A 13699-nucleotide genomic window follows, 5' to 3' on the forward strand; every position below is an offset into this window, starting at 1 on the left:
ATTAGCTATGGAGCGGATGCAATGCCCAGGTCCTTTTTTTAAAAAAGGAGTAACATTAATGAGTGTAGATAAAAGGAGTTTTAAAAAAGGAGTAACGTTAATGAGTGTAGGGGAAAGCAATGGCAACCCCCCCTCCCATAAACAAAGTCTGCCTAGTAAATGTCGGGATGTGACATCACCCCATGGGTCAGTAATGACTTGGCGCTTGCTCGGGGACAGCCTTTACCTTTAACGTAAATGATAGGGTTGAACACATGAAGCTGCCTTATACTGAAACAGACCCTTGGTCAGTATTGTTACTCAGACCGGCAGTGGCTCTCCAGGGTCTCAAGTAGAGGTCTTTCACATCACCTACTTGCCTGGTCCCTTTAACTGGAGATGCCGGGGATTGAACCTGCGACCTTCTGCATGCCAAGCAGATGCTCCACCACTGAGCCACAGCTCCTCCCCTGCATTTTCCATACTTGCTTTTCGCCCCGTGTCCTCGCCCTGCCGTCTGTATTCACGCCTCTACAATAAAAACAACTGCTTAGCATTCAACGCATCTGAAAAAATGCGCAGCAGTCACACACTTAACTCGTGTGTGTGTGTGTGTGTGTGTGTGTGTGTGTGTGTGTGTGTGTAAAGAACTCTTACGCTGGGGTAAAAGGGTCCTGGCCTTTTAAGACACCACGAGATTACCGTTTATTTCTGCAGCCCACGGGCTAACCGCAGCTTCCTTTCTAGGGTGGGGGAAAGGGAGTCTGGCGGCGTCTTAAAGACAACCGGTTTTTGTTCGAGCCAACTTTTCGCTGCCAGTCCCCCAAAGCGGGCGCCCTTCTTTTAAGCCCCCTCCAGGCTCCTCGGTGCTTTCACGGCTGCAAAGTTCCCCCTTCCAGGTTCAGACAAAACAAAAACGACCCGCGAAACCTTGGGGTGGGGATGGGAAGGGTCTTCTCTCGAGGGCACGCCGGGCTCGAGCGCTGGGTTGTCCCAGACTTTCCCACTGCAGCTTGCGCGCAGGGGGCCGGGGGCAGAGCTCGCCCCGAAATCCGCAACAGCCCACCAAACTGCTCAGAACCCACCCACCCCCGATCTCTAGCCATTTATGCACGGGGGGTTTTGCCTTGGATTTGCCACTCTCTTGAAGCACATTTTCCCCATCCGAATTCAACAATAAGCCCCTGTGCAGAGTTTTGAGAATTCGGATGGGGGAAAACGTGCATCTGGTTCCCAACCTTTTTTTGACCAGGGACCACTAGGACTTTTTTGTTCGGTGCAGGGACCCCAAGGTTCAAAATAAAAATTCCAAGAATTTGAAAATAAACTTTAATCATAACTGTTAGTGAAACATTAAACTTAGAATATTAGAATATATATTTTATAATAGAGAACTTTTAATTGAAAATATTAATTTATTATGGGTTTACAACTTTGTTTCGCGGACCTTTAGTTCTCGCGGACCCCTGGGGGTGCACGGACCCCTAATTGGGAACCAGTGATCTAGAGAGTAGCAAATCCAAGGCAACCCTTCCCGTGCATAAACGGCCACCTCTCTCCGACCCACCCGCACCATTCATGCCTGATGCCCGGGAGGCGTCGCCTCGGGTTCGCCGCTCTCCAGATGCACATTTCCCCCATCCGAAATCTCCAAACTCTCCGTGTGTGTGTGTGGGGGGGGGGTTATTGCTGAGTTGTGAGAATACGGATCGCGGGCGACGCGCACCTCGAGAGCGGCCAGGCCGAAGCGACCCCTCCCCAGCATATCCCGTCCGTCCTCCTCCGCCGAGGCCCCTCCCCCTTCGCACACGCCGCCCCCTCCTCGCCTTCGCTCCGCCCCCTTCGCCGGGACAACCTGTCTCCGCCGCGTCCCACCTGCGACCCCGAGCGCGCGCGCGCCCCCCCCCCAACCTGCAAGGGTCGCAAACCCCACTGAGTAGGGCCGGAGGGGACACACACACACATATATATATATATATATATATATATATATATATATATATATATATATATACACACACACACACACACACACACACCACTTGCTCCTGCGCGCCAAGGCGGACCCGGGGGCAGAAAGGTGACCGGGAGAGCCGCGGAGGAGCCCCACGGCCTGGACGGGGTGGGGGGCTTGTCGCCCTCCGGCCTCCTTCAGCTCAGCCCCAGGGTCGCCGCACGAGAGTCCGCTCAGGGCTGAAGAAGCACGCTGGCCGGGACCCCCTCCCCACCTCCCCACCTCCGACGGCGCCTTTTCGCCCTCCCTCGACCCGCCTCCCCAGCCGACTTTTCCCGCTTCCCTCTCCCCCCTCCCCAGCCTGTGCAGAGCCCCTCCCTCCTCCCTCCGGCAGGTCTCGCGCCCACCTGCCCCCTCCCCTCCCTCCCCAGCTCGGCGGGGCCAAGTCGCCGCTGGGCGCGTTGCCCGCGGACCCGGCGGAGGGCGCGGAGCGGACTTACTGGGGCCGGCGAGGGTGGCGGCGGAGAGGCTCTGGGCGGCGGGGCAGGCGCTCCCGAGCCACAGGGCGGCCAGCAGCGCTCGCCCGGCCATGGTGCTCCGCGGGGCCCGGCAGGGACCCAACCCAGGGCGGCGCTCAGCCACCAGCTGCCCGTCGGCGTCTCCTTTGCCGAGTGCCCACGCCGCGCTCGGGGAAGGCGCCCGGCGGACCCGCCAATTAGCGGAGGGGTCCCCCGGCCGCGTCTTATGGGAACGGCCGTATGCAAATGATCCTCTCTTCCCCGATTGGCTCGAAACCATAAGCCGGGAGGGGCCCGACCTGACTTCTTGCCTACAAGTGGATCCCCCAGGCTGGGGTGTTGCCGTGCGCGTTTCTTCCGCGCGGTCGTTTAGTTTGGAGTTAGGAAGGTTTTGCAAGCCCCTCGCTTCCCGGGGAGAGGTCTACATTTTTTAAAGGGGTCACAAGTACAAAATGATGCCCCCATATATTATATGCATATTTTATATATATTTATATATCTCTCTCCCCAGGGAGAGATCTACATTTTTTAAGGGGGTCACAAGTACAAAATGATGCCCCCATATATTATATGCATATTTTATATATATTTATATTATTTATATATCTCTCTCCCCAGGGAGAGATCTACATTTTTTAAGGGGGTCACAAGTACAAAATGATGCCCCCGTATATTATATACATATTTTATATATATTTATATTATTTATATATATCTCTCCCCAGGGAGAGATCTACATTTTTTAAAGGGGTCACAAGTACAAAATGATGCCCCCATATATTATATGCATATTTTATATATATTTATATTATTTATATATATCTCTCCCCAGGGAGAGATCTACATTTTTAAGGGGGTCACAAGTACAAAATGATGCCCCCGTATATTATATGCATATTTTATATATATTTATATTATTTATATATCTCTCTCCCCAGGGAGAGATCTACATTTTTTAAGGGGGTCACAAGTACAAAATGATGCCCCCATATATTATATGCATATTTTATATATATTTATATTATTTATATATCTCTCTCCCCAGGGAGAGATCTACATTTTTTAAGGGGGTCACAAGTACAAAATGATGCCCCCGTATATTATATACATATTTTATATATATTTATATTATTTATATATATCTCTCCCCAGGGAGAGATCTACATTTTTTAAAGGGGTCACAAGTACAAAATGATGCCCCCATATATTATATGCATATTTTATATATATTTATATTATTTATATATATCTCTCCCCAGGGAGAGATCTACATTTTTAAGGGGGTCACAAGTACAAAATGATGCCCCCGTATATTATATACATATTTTATATATATTTATTTATATGGGGAGGGGCTGTGGCTCAGTGGTAGAGCAGCTGCTTGGCATGCAGAAGGTCCCAGGTTCAGTCCCAGGCATCTCCAGTTAAAAGAACTAGGCAAGTAGGTGATGTGAAAGACTTCTGCCTGAGACCCTGGAGAGCTGCTGCCGGTCTGAGTAGACAATGCTGACTTTGGTTCTTGTAGGTTATCCGGGCTGTGTGACCGTGGTCTTGGAATTTTCTTTCCTGACGTTTCGCCAGCAGCTGTGGCAGGCATCTTCAGAGTAGTAACACTGAAGGACAGTGTCTCTCAGTGTCAAGTGTGTAGTGTCAAATGCTGACTTTGATAGACCAAGGGTCTGATTCAGTATAAGGCTGTGTACTAATCATGTGTACTAATCAGCTTATATAATATGCATATATAATCAGTAACTCTTTAAAATGATAGCACCAATTGTGTTGACTTCTATGAATGGTTAATGAATAATTTCACTTTTACAGTATCTTACCCATCTATTATCTATGAATTCCTCCTAGAATTCTTTTTGTTGTCGGGAGCCGAGGGAGTTCTTAGCCAGAGGTGTATGTTAGGTGATAGGAAGACAGACTTTAATGAACTCAGGGGCATGATGGTGGTGGCCCCCAGATGCTCTTCCTGGAACAGTGCAGAGGAGGATGCCTCGCTCACTGGGGCACGATCCAGTAAGGCTTCAGTCCTTGGTATGTTTACTTTGGAGTAAAACAGTGCACATTGTTTCCAAGCAATGCAGGACACCCCAGGAGGGAGATGTTAGTAGCTCAATGGAGCCTTCCCCTCCAGTGTCAGACAGGGGTGCAGGGCCAAATGGACCAGGGGTCAGATCCAGCCGGGCATCTCTCCTGTGCCAGTGTGGTATGTGTCAGGGCTTGTCTCTGCACCCAAAACATCTCTCTGATTTGTTTGACACCTCTTGGTCTATGTTTTTAACCAGTGCATTTTTTGGGGGGGGGGGGAGAGTCTCGCTTTCCCTGCAAGGAGTCCCAGGCGGCATGTGTGTGTCTCCCCTCCTCCATATGATCCTGGCAACAACCCTGTGATGCAGGTGAGGCGGGGGGGGGCAGGCCTCCCCGCAAGTTTGGGGACTGAATGGGGTCTGGCACGTGTCTCTGCCCCATGCTTGTTCGGGCTAACTATTTCTGCCGGAGTCATCTGGGTTTGCCCCCTCCTTTCAGTGCAGAGAGAATGGCTGGGCACACGGGAAGCTTTGCACCCCAAACATGGCCCCCGTTGGCAAGAATCGAGTTGCCCTGGAATTACCTCTCGGCACTGCAGACGCCTTTGGGGGCTAGGGGAACCGGCTTCCTCCGCAGAGCCGTGTGCACTGAAACCTTGCCTGAGTGATCGGATCCTGCATCTATCCTGAATCAAGCTGACCAGGCTTTCCTGATGCCCCAATTTGGTGCAAAGCCCTTTCACATGCACAAACATACCCCAGTTGCACACGTGGCGCTTCTGCAGAAGAAGTGTATTTTCTCCTTGATCGATTGGTTGATGTGACTGGACCTCGGGGTCCAGGGCGGTCCTGAGGTGCTCCTTTGTTTGTTGTCGTTGTCCCCCCAGCCAGTCAAGGGCTGGTTGGTTGGAGGCCTTTGCTCATGTGAAGATCCCTTAGGATCTGGCCACCCTGAGGCTGAGCCCTTTCTTAACCACAGAGCTGCAGCTCAGGCCCTTGGCGATCTGGGCCAGGGAGCTAGAAGGGCCCCTTAGCTCCTGTCTGCAGACGGGCTGCTCCAGGCCATCTCCGGTGCACAAGAGAAGCAGAAAGCCCTAGAGCCGTCCAATGCCTTGGGGGGGGGGGCAGTGGAAGAGGGTGCGCCCCTCCCTTTCACCTTCCCCTCCCCAACATACACACAGACTCCATTCTTCCCATTCTGCACCGTCTGGGCTCCTGTGCTGTGCCCCTTCCCGTGCACCCCACCTTGTCTAGCCCAGCCCTACACAGCTCTTGGGCACCCTGTCTGAAGGACTGGGGCAGCATTCTGCCCCGGGAGCCTCCCATCCCGCAGCCTGGCTCTGCTTCTCCCTCGCTGGGCATTTGCTGCCTGCGAGCCTCGGTGCTACATGGGCCGGCATGTGCAGCAGCAGAGTGGGCAGAGGCGGCCACAGTGCCTCTGATCTGGCTCAGTGGTGCCCCCTTCTGGCTGCTGCCCCGGGGCAGCCACCCCCCAGCCCCTCCACGATCTGGCCCTGCTCCTCCACCCAAAACTCCCTCTTTTGGGGTGACTCAGAAGACCCCCAGTCACAACTGTGCAAAATCTTTCTCCAGAATTCAGCCTGTGAACTGCTGAGTGTAGAACGGTTTGAAAGGTTTACAGCTTGCAAAACCTTCCAGCCTGCCAGCGTGGTGGTGTAGTGGTTAAAAGCGGTGGTTTGGAGAAGTGGACTCTGATCTGGAGAACCGGGTTTGATTCCCCACTCCTCCACATGAAACCAGCTGGGTGACTTTGGGCTAGTCACAGTTCTCTTAGAGCTCTCTCAGCCCCACCTACCTCACAGTTGTGGGGAGGGGAAGGGAAGGTGATTGTAAGCCAATTTGATTCTTTCTAAAATGGTAAGAGAAAGTTGGCATATAAAAACCAAGTCTTCTTCCTCTTCTTCCCTGAAACCCATGCAGAGGGTGTGGAGGATTCTACACGGGCTTTCTTACACAGAGATCTTCTTCTTCGCCCTGTTTGATTTAGCACATTTTTATCCCACTCTGAGTGTGAGCTTCAAGGCAGAGTAACTGTCTTTTAAAGAAATGCTCACTGTTAGGTGTTCATCTAAGTCTCTATTATCAATGTTATTTTGAACTTGTGTGTTTTTGCACTGTCTTTTGGGAGGTGTAGCCTCTTCCACATTGTTTAATTCTCTGACTCAACTGTCCATGTCCCTGGAGGGAGAATAGATTTCATCTCATGCACAGAAGTAAAAGCAGCAGCAAGATAGAAGGAAATTAAACTCCACCATCGCGACTACTGTGCAGCTGCAAAGCTGTTCGGCAGCTGCTCGAGTCAGATGATGGCAAAGTGAGGAAATCCAAGGCTCAGTTCCCAAGTAATTGCAGCTGTCAAAAACAGGATGCTCACCTGCCAAGCTTGTTTGCTGCAAAGTGGGCAGGCGGCATCTCTCGTAAAAACATGCATCATGTTTTCCACTGGTGACATGTATGGATGTGCAGATAGATGCATACATGTAACATGAGAGAAGTTTCTCATCATAGTCAAACTCTTCACTTCCTTCAGATTTCCTCGGCTGTTTCTGTCCCTTCCATTGAAACCTCCACGTTGAACTCATAACCCTGCTTTCGTTGAGCAGGACACCGTTCATCTCAATGTAAAACAAGTTTTTCTTCTGGCAAAGGTTGGGGTGAGATATGTTGCCATTTTCTCATGGGGCTCGTAAAACTGGAGCATGAAATCGTCAGAACTTTCTGGTAGAACCAGCCCTACTGAATTCAGTTGCTAATTTTGGCATTCATTCCACATGCTCAGCGTGACACCCTAAGTGTAGATTGACAGAGCCTTTTTAATAGGATCATGAGCTCACTCATGCAAGGGTAGCAATGCAAACAAACTGTGTGAAACTAGCAATTGCAGACTGGTGCACACAAATCCACTGATATATCCACGTACTACTTCTCAAATACTGAGGAAGAAACACTGCATCTCTCATTTCATCCCATCAGATATGTTGCTCCTGTTCACATAGCAGGTGGTACTCTCCAGATTCAGCGATATTGACTATTTCAAACATGCATTTCTCTAGTGTGGGGAATAACAGTATCAACCATCATTTTCTTCTGTAACCATCATGGCAGAAGAATTTATTGTTAATAATTTTAATTTCAAGCTTGCCCCCATCCCTAGGGATCAAGTAAAGTCACAATCTATACAATAAGTCAATACAAATGCAGAGGGCCAGTTAAAACCATAGTAAGATGCTGAAACAGACAGTGCACTTCCATGTATGCCGCTATTTGGCTATTTATTTCCTACTTTTCTTCCCAGTGCAGATCCAAAGCAGCTCACAGAAAATAGAACACAGCATAAAAACAAACAAAGAGCCTTTCACTTTCTATTTAGATGCCTGAAAGAAAATTAAGGGGAAAGCCATTTTAAAAACAAATTTCCATGTTTAGCCAACATAGGATTCACACATTCACAGTAAAGATCCAAGAAATACTTGTTTTTAAAAAACCACTTTAAATAGCCAGGTTAAAAATATCCTAACTCCCCATTAAAAAAAAAAAAAACAATTTAGCCATAGCCATTACAATCAAGCTGAAATAAATAGGCTTTAAAATAGGCTCCATGGCGCGGAGTGGTAAGCTGCAGTACTGCAGTCCAAGCTCTGCTCACGACCTGAGTTCGATCCCGACAGAAGTTGGTTTCAGGTAGCCGGCTCAAGGTTGACTCAGCCTTCAATCCTTCCAAGGTCAGTAAAATGAGTACCCAGCTTGCTGGGGGTAAAGGGAAGATGACTGGGGAAGGCACTGGCAAACCACCCCGTAAACAACGTCTGCCTAGAAAACGTCGGGATGTGACATCACCCCATGGGTCAGGAATGACCCGTGCTTGCACAGGGGACCTTTACCTTTTTTATTACAATCAAACTGAAATAAATAGGCTTTAAGACATTTCCAAAAGAGGCCCATATCCCCTTAGGCACATAACATGGTTGTCATGATCAAAGCATGTTACATGATAAGGGCACATCTACTTTACATTCTCAACTAGAAGCAGTTGACAAACTGATTGGTACTTGATCGTACAGTTAGCATAGCAGCTGCTTCAAAATGGGACCACTTGCGTGCCATTCTATGTGGATAGATGTTTGAAGAAGCCAATGAATAGTATTTCACACTCCCAAAACTGCAAGAAGTTCCTGAGGCAGCTGCTATAGTGTCAGTTTCTCCAGGAGAAGGGTGTCCGGGAAACTGATGATGTTTTCATAATATTTGTTTATTAATAAGTATGCAAGTAGAGCACCCCCCAAGCACCAAGAAAGTGCTAATCTTTAACACAGGCATTGATTTCTCCAAAAGCACACACCGTGCCACTGCAACCTTCTCAGTCAGCTGCAAAACCTCTGCCTTCTTTCACTTCATTGATTGTTTCTCAGGCCTCCACAGCTTTCTAGCTACACATAGCTAAGCACCACAGTGATTTCATCTCCCACTTTCCCTCATATGCATGTCCATTAACATCAGAGCCCTTGAAACAAACCTGCTAGCCATCAGAGCCAGCAATATTAGGTAAACAATAGAATAAGGGTGGCCATTACATGAGTGTCTGGACAAGTTTATGAGTCTGGCTAGACTATGGTAAGATTTTTGTTTCACACAGACACCTTCCCATGTTGTCCCATCTGAAGCAGCTACTATGTCACTGTTGTAATATATGAAATGGTAGATTTGGAGCACATAGAAAAGTAACAATCTTAGTCCTCAGTAGGCAGAATACTAATCATGAGGTCTATGCTTTCTCAGTGTCCTCAATGATCAAAGCACATGCTGGTACAGCGGTGAAGAAGTTCAGCTCCCACCATATCTGCTGGGCCAGTTAAAAGTAAAGGGTGTCCTCTAGTCATAACTCATGGAGACCGCATGAAGTTCTTCCTTATTTTTAAGGCAAGAGACGAGCAGAGGTTGTTTGCCTTTGCTTACCAGTCCCAGTTTTCCTTGTTGGTCTCCCATCCTACTCCTTACCCTGCTTAGCTTCAGAGCTGTGATGAGATTGGGCTAGTCTTGGCTAGCTAGTTAACATCCGGTAAAAAGACCTTTGGTATTCCAAAGAGTTCTTGAGTCACCTCTAAAAGCGCTGGCCTTTGTGTGTCAAGCAGAACAATAAGCTCAGATGTTCTCAATAAACATCTGGAATCAAGTAAATAAATTCAGCTAGGGAATCTATTGTGAAAGCAGCATAGGCAGTAGAACAACACAATCTATCTGGGGCCTCCAGTTCTATCAACATTGCATATTGAATATCGGGCGCTGGGTTCCTTCCATAGGCCAGGCTATCATTAGAAATCACTTCCACTTAATCCACTCATTCTGTTTTCTGGAAGCACTCTATCTAATATCGCTCTGACATCATTGGGCCAAGTGCCAGTCCCAACACTTGACCCTGCTAACTCTTAGTTATGCAGAATATACTTTCTCCATATCCGAGAAACAGTATCAGAAACTCAAGAACTATTGTGTCAGATGGGTTTTTCCTTGCTGCTTTGAAATCTGATCTCGCAACAGTATCTTTTCTCTGGTCACCTTTGTTGAGCAATTCTACCCTTCATAACACCTTGTCGGAGCATGGAATAAAAGAGAAATTGGTTTAGGTGAGGTAGAAGGATGCAGCATTTGATCTACTTACAACAGAGAGCTGGTGTAGCATAGTGAGATGAGAAGGACCTGCTTCAAATCACACCCCAGCCACAAGTTCATTAAATAGTCCATAGGCAAGGCATCATAGTGTGTTAGACTAGGATCTGGGAGACCCCGGTTCAAAATCCCCACTCTGCCATGGAACACACGAACACATGAAGCTGCCTGATACTGAATCAGACCCTCGGTCCATCAAAGTCAGTATTGTCTACTCAGACCGGCAGCGGCTCTCCAGGTCCCAGGTAGAGGTCTTTCACATCACCTACTTGCCTGGTCCCTTTAAATTGGAGATGCCGGGGATTGAACCTGGGACCTTCTGCATGCCAAGCAGGTGCTCTACCACTGAGCTTGCTGGATAACCTTGGGCCAGTCACACTCTCTCAGCCTAACCTACTTCACAAGGCAGTGGTTGTAAAAATAAAATGGAGGAAGGGAGAACTATGCTGTAAGGCACTTTGGGTCCCTATTGGGGAGAAAAAGCGGGTTACAAATATAAACAAATTCAGTCTGGGCATGAGACTGATCTACTTGACAGAAGTGCTGTAAGAGTTACTTCTAATACTGCAGGAAGAGCAGGCACTTGTTTGGTTTCTGTTCTGCTTACTGTGAATATTAATTTTTTTATATTAAAAGAAGAGAGACTCCAAACAATGAGAACTGTCCTTGGAAGGGAGTGATGGGTGTCTCAGGCCAGACGGTCTTTCTCTTCATCTCTGCAGCCCAAAGACAAATGACTATTACAGCAGGGTTGTTTTTGGAAAGGAAGGGGAAAGAGGGGTCAGCAGTTGCTTTCCTTTAACTAATGGCTAGAGCAGGTCTGATCTTCCCCTTCCTTCTTGCAATTTCCCAACATGCCTTCTTCCTCAGGCCCATTATTGAAGTGAGGAGTGTATTTCCTCTCACTTCCCTAGTCAAGAGTAACTGACCATTACAGCAGAGTTCTGTCCAAAAGAGAAGAGTAAGCTTGGTTTGTCCTCTGGTCAATAGCTGGGAACAGGGCGGTATACTGATTGCTGGTGTGAATTAAAGATAAGTATTATTTTCTCACATGATCAAATTAAGCTGTTTTATACTGAGTCAGATCCATGGTCTACCAGCTCAGTATTGTCTGCTGTGACTGGTGGCAGCTCTCTGTGATCCCAGGTAAAGTCTTTCATATCACCTATTTGTCTGAACCTTTTACCTGGAGATGCTGGAGGTCAAACCTGTAACCTTTTGAATGTAAAGCAAATGCCTTGCCACTGAACCAAGCCCCCTCCCCAACAAAAGGGTAACTCTTTCCCATTAACATCTATTCTTTTTAATTGTATAATTTTGGCTGATTTGGTCTAATTATACTCCTCTTCCATTAGGCTTTATTTTTGTTTTCAAAAATTTTACAGGACTTGGGGAAGGGAGAGTCACAACTGATCCATTTATGAACAGCCCCAAACTGTAAATGAATTCCCTGTTGGCATGACAGAGTTTAGCATTTTGAAGTCCTGTTCCTTTTGCAGGAAAGACAAGCACTTGGTTCATTCTCTCCCATGGACCAATTTCCTCCCTAGAAGTCCACTTAATTTTTCTCAGGATCAGAGGCTCAAAGTCCACCTCCATTGGACCAAATATGTTTAGGTCATGGCATGGATATTCTTCTCAATCTGACTGCAATTATCTGCAGCTGGGAGAAAATTCTTATGAATACTAGAAGCCTCACCATGCCAAGGACTGAGCTAATCTTCTGGAATAAATGATATGCATTGTGTAGCTGTATTTTCATATAAACTAGTTGGAGAAAGATTGATTTAAGCAGTTCATTTACTCAGCAAATGTGTATGTTTCCCCTCACTGTATACAAGGAATGTGTATACTTCCCCTCTCGACTCTCATACATGGATCCAGCCACACAAAGAGTACTGGACTTGGAAGAGGGTTCAAAACTCCACTCATCCATGAAACTCCCTGGGTGGTCTTGTGCAAGATCCCAGATTAACCTGTTTTATTAGATTGTGGTGTGGATAAAACATGCTGCCCCAGGATTTTTGGGAGGGAAAACAGGAAAGCATGTGGCAGATGGGACAAAGAGTCCGGTACTAATTCAGTGGGCTGGTGTACCTAAATTTTGTGCCGGACTTTATCTTGATCTCTCTTGCTAGTATATCTTTGCCATGGGCCAAGCATTTCCTCGGTGAAAAACCCAACAAAGCATAAAATTAAAATGAAGATCCCTCTCCAAAGGGGAAGGACTTCAGGGAGCTAACTCAAGTTCACATCTATCCTGTTCTATAATGTGTGAAGCCTGGATGGTTAATCTTTCCCTCAGCCCAAGCTGCAAATCCTCAACATGAGAACTAAAAACAGAGGAAATGCAAATGCCTGTAGTCACTTATTGGTAAACTGGGACTGTCCTGTGGAATTCTCCCTAGTTCTTGATGTGTGTGGGTTAAGTGCCGTGAAGTCACTTCCGACTCATGGCAACCCTATGAATCAAAGTCCTCCAAAACGTCCTACAGTGAGGGGGGAAAGTATTTGATCCCCTGCTAAATTTGCCCGTTTGGCCTCTGACGAAGAAATGACCAGTCCATAATTTTAATGGTAGGTCTATTGTAGCTGTGAGAGACAGGAAAACCCCCAGAAACCGAGAAGACAAAAGTCAGAGATTGATGTGCATTATAATGAGTGAAATAAGTATTTGATCCCTTTGCAAAAGATGACCTAGTACTTGGTGGCAAAACCCTTGTTGGCAATTACAGAGGTCAGACGTTTCTTGTAGGTGGCCACCAGATTTGCACACATCTCAGGAGGTATTTTCTCCCACTCCTCTTCGCAGATCCTCTCCAAGTCAGTAAGATTTCGAGGCTGAGGTGTAGCTACTCGAACCTTCAGCTCCCTCCACAGATTTTCGATGGGATTAAGGTCTGGAGACTGGCTAGGCCACTCCAGGACCTTAATGTTCTTCTTCTTGAGCCACTCCTTTGTTGCCTTGGCTGTGTGTTTTGGGTCATTGTCATGCTGGAATACCCATCCTCGACCCATTTTCAATGCCCTGGCTGAGGGAAGGAGGTGCTCACCCAAGATTTGATGATACATGGTCCCGTCCATCGTCCCTTCGATGCGGTGAAGGTGTCCTGTCCCCTTAGCAGAAAAACACCCCCAAAGCATAATATGTCTCCCTCCATGTCTGACGGTGGGGATGGTGTTCTTGGGGTCGTAGGCAAAATTCCTCCTCCTCCAAACACGGCAAGTTGAGTTGATGCCAAAAAGCTCGATTTTGGTCTCATCTGACCACAACACTTTCACCCAGTTCTCCTCTGGGTCATTCAGATGTGCATTGGCAAACTGCAGACGGGCCTGTACATGTGCTGTCTTGAGCAAGGGGACCTTGCGGGCTCTACAAGATCTCAGTCCTTCACGGTGTAGTGTGTTACCAACTGTTTTCATGGTGACTATGGTCCCAGCTGCCCTGAGATCATTGACAAGTTCCCCCCGTGTAGTTCTGGGCTGCTTCATCACCATTCTCATGATCATTGCAACTCCACGAGATGAGA

The 13699-nt window shown here is 47.6% G+C and overlaps 1 protein-coding gene across 1 annotated transcript in view; it reads right to left on the reverse strand.

The window, feature by feature from the left end:
- The window catches only part of LPL (lipoprotein lipase), a 29938-nt gene extending 27207 nt beyond the window's left edge, over window positions 1-2731 (reverse strand). Inside the window, exon 1 of the mRNA XM_056848950.1 lies at window positions 2434-2731. Coding sequence (XP_056704928.1) covers window positions 2434-2731 — 298 coding nt within the window. The remainder of the gene's footprint in view (window positions 1-2433) is intronic.
- Window positions 2732-13699: the final 10968 nt, after the last annotated feature.

The sequence above is a fragment of the Euleptes europaea genome, chromosome 4, assembly GCF_029931775.1.
Source record: "Euleptes europaea isolate rEulEur1 chromosome 4, rEulEur1.hap1, whole genome shotgun sequence".
NCBI classification, from domain to species: domain Eukaryota; kingdom Metazoa; phylum Chordata; class Lepidosauria; order Squamata; family Sphaerodactylidae; genus Euleptes; species Euleptes europaea.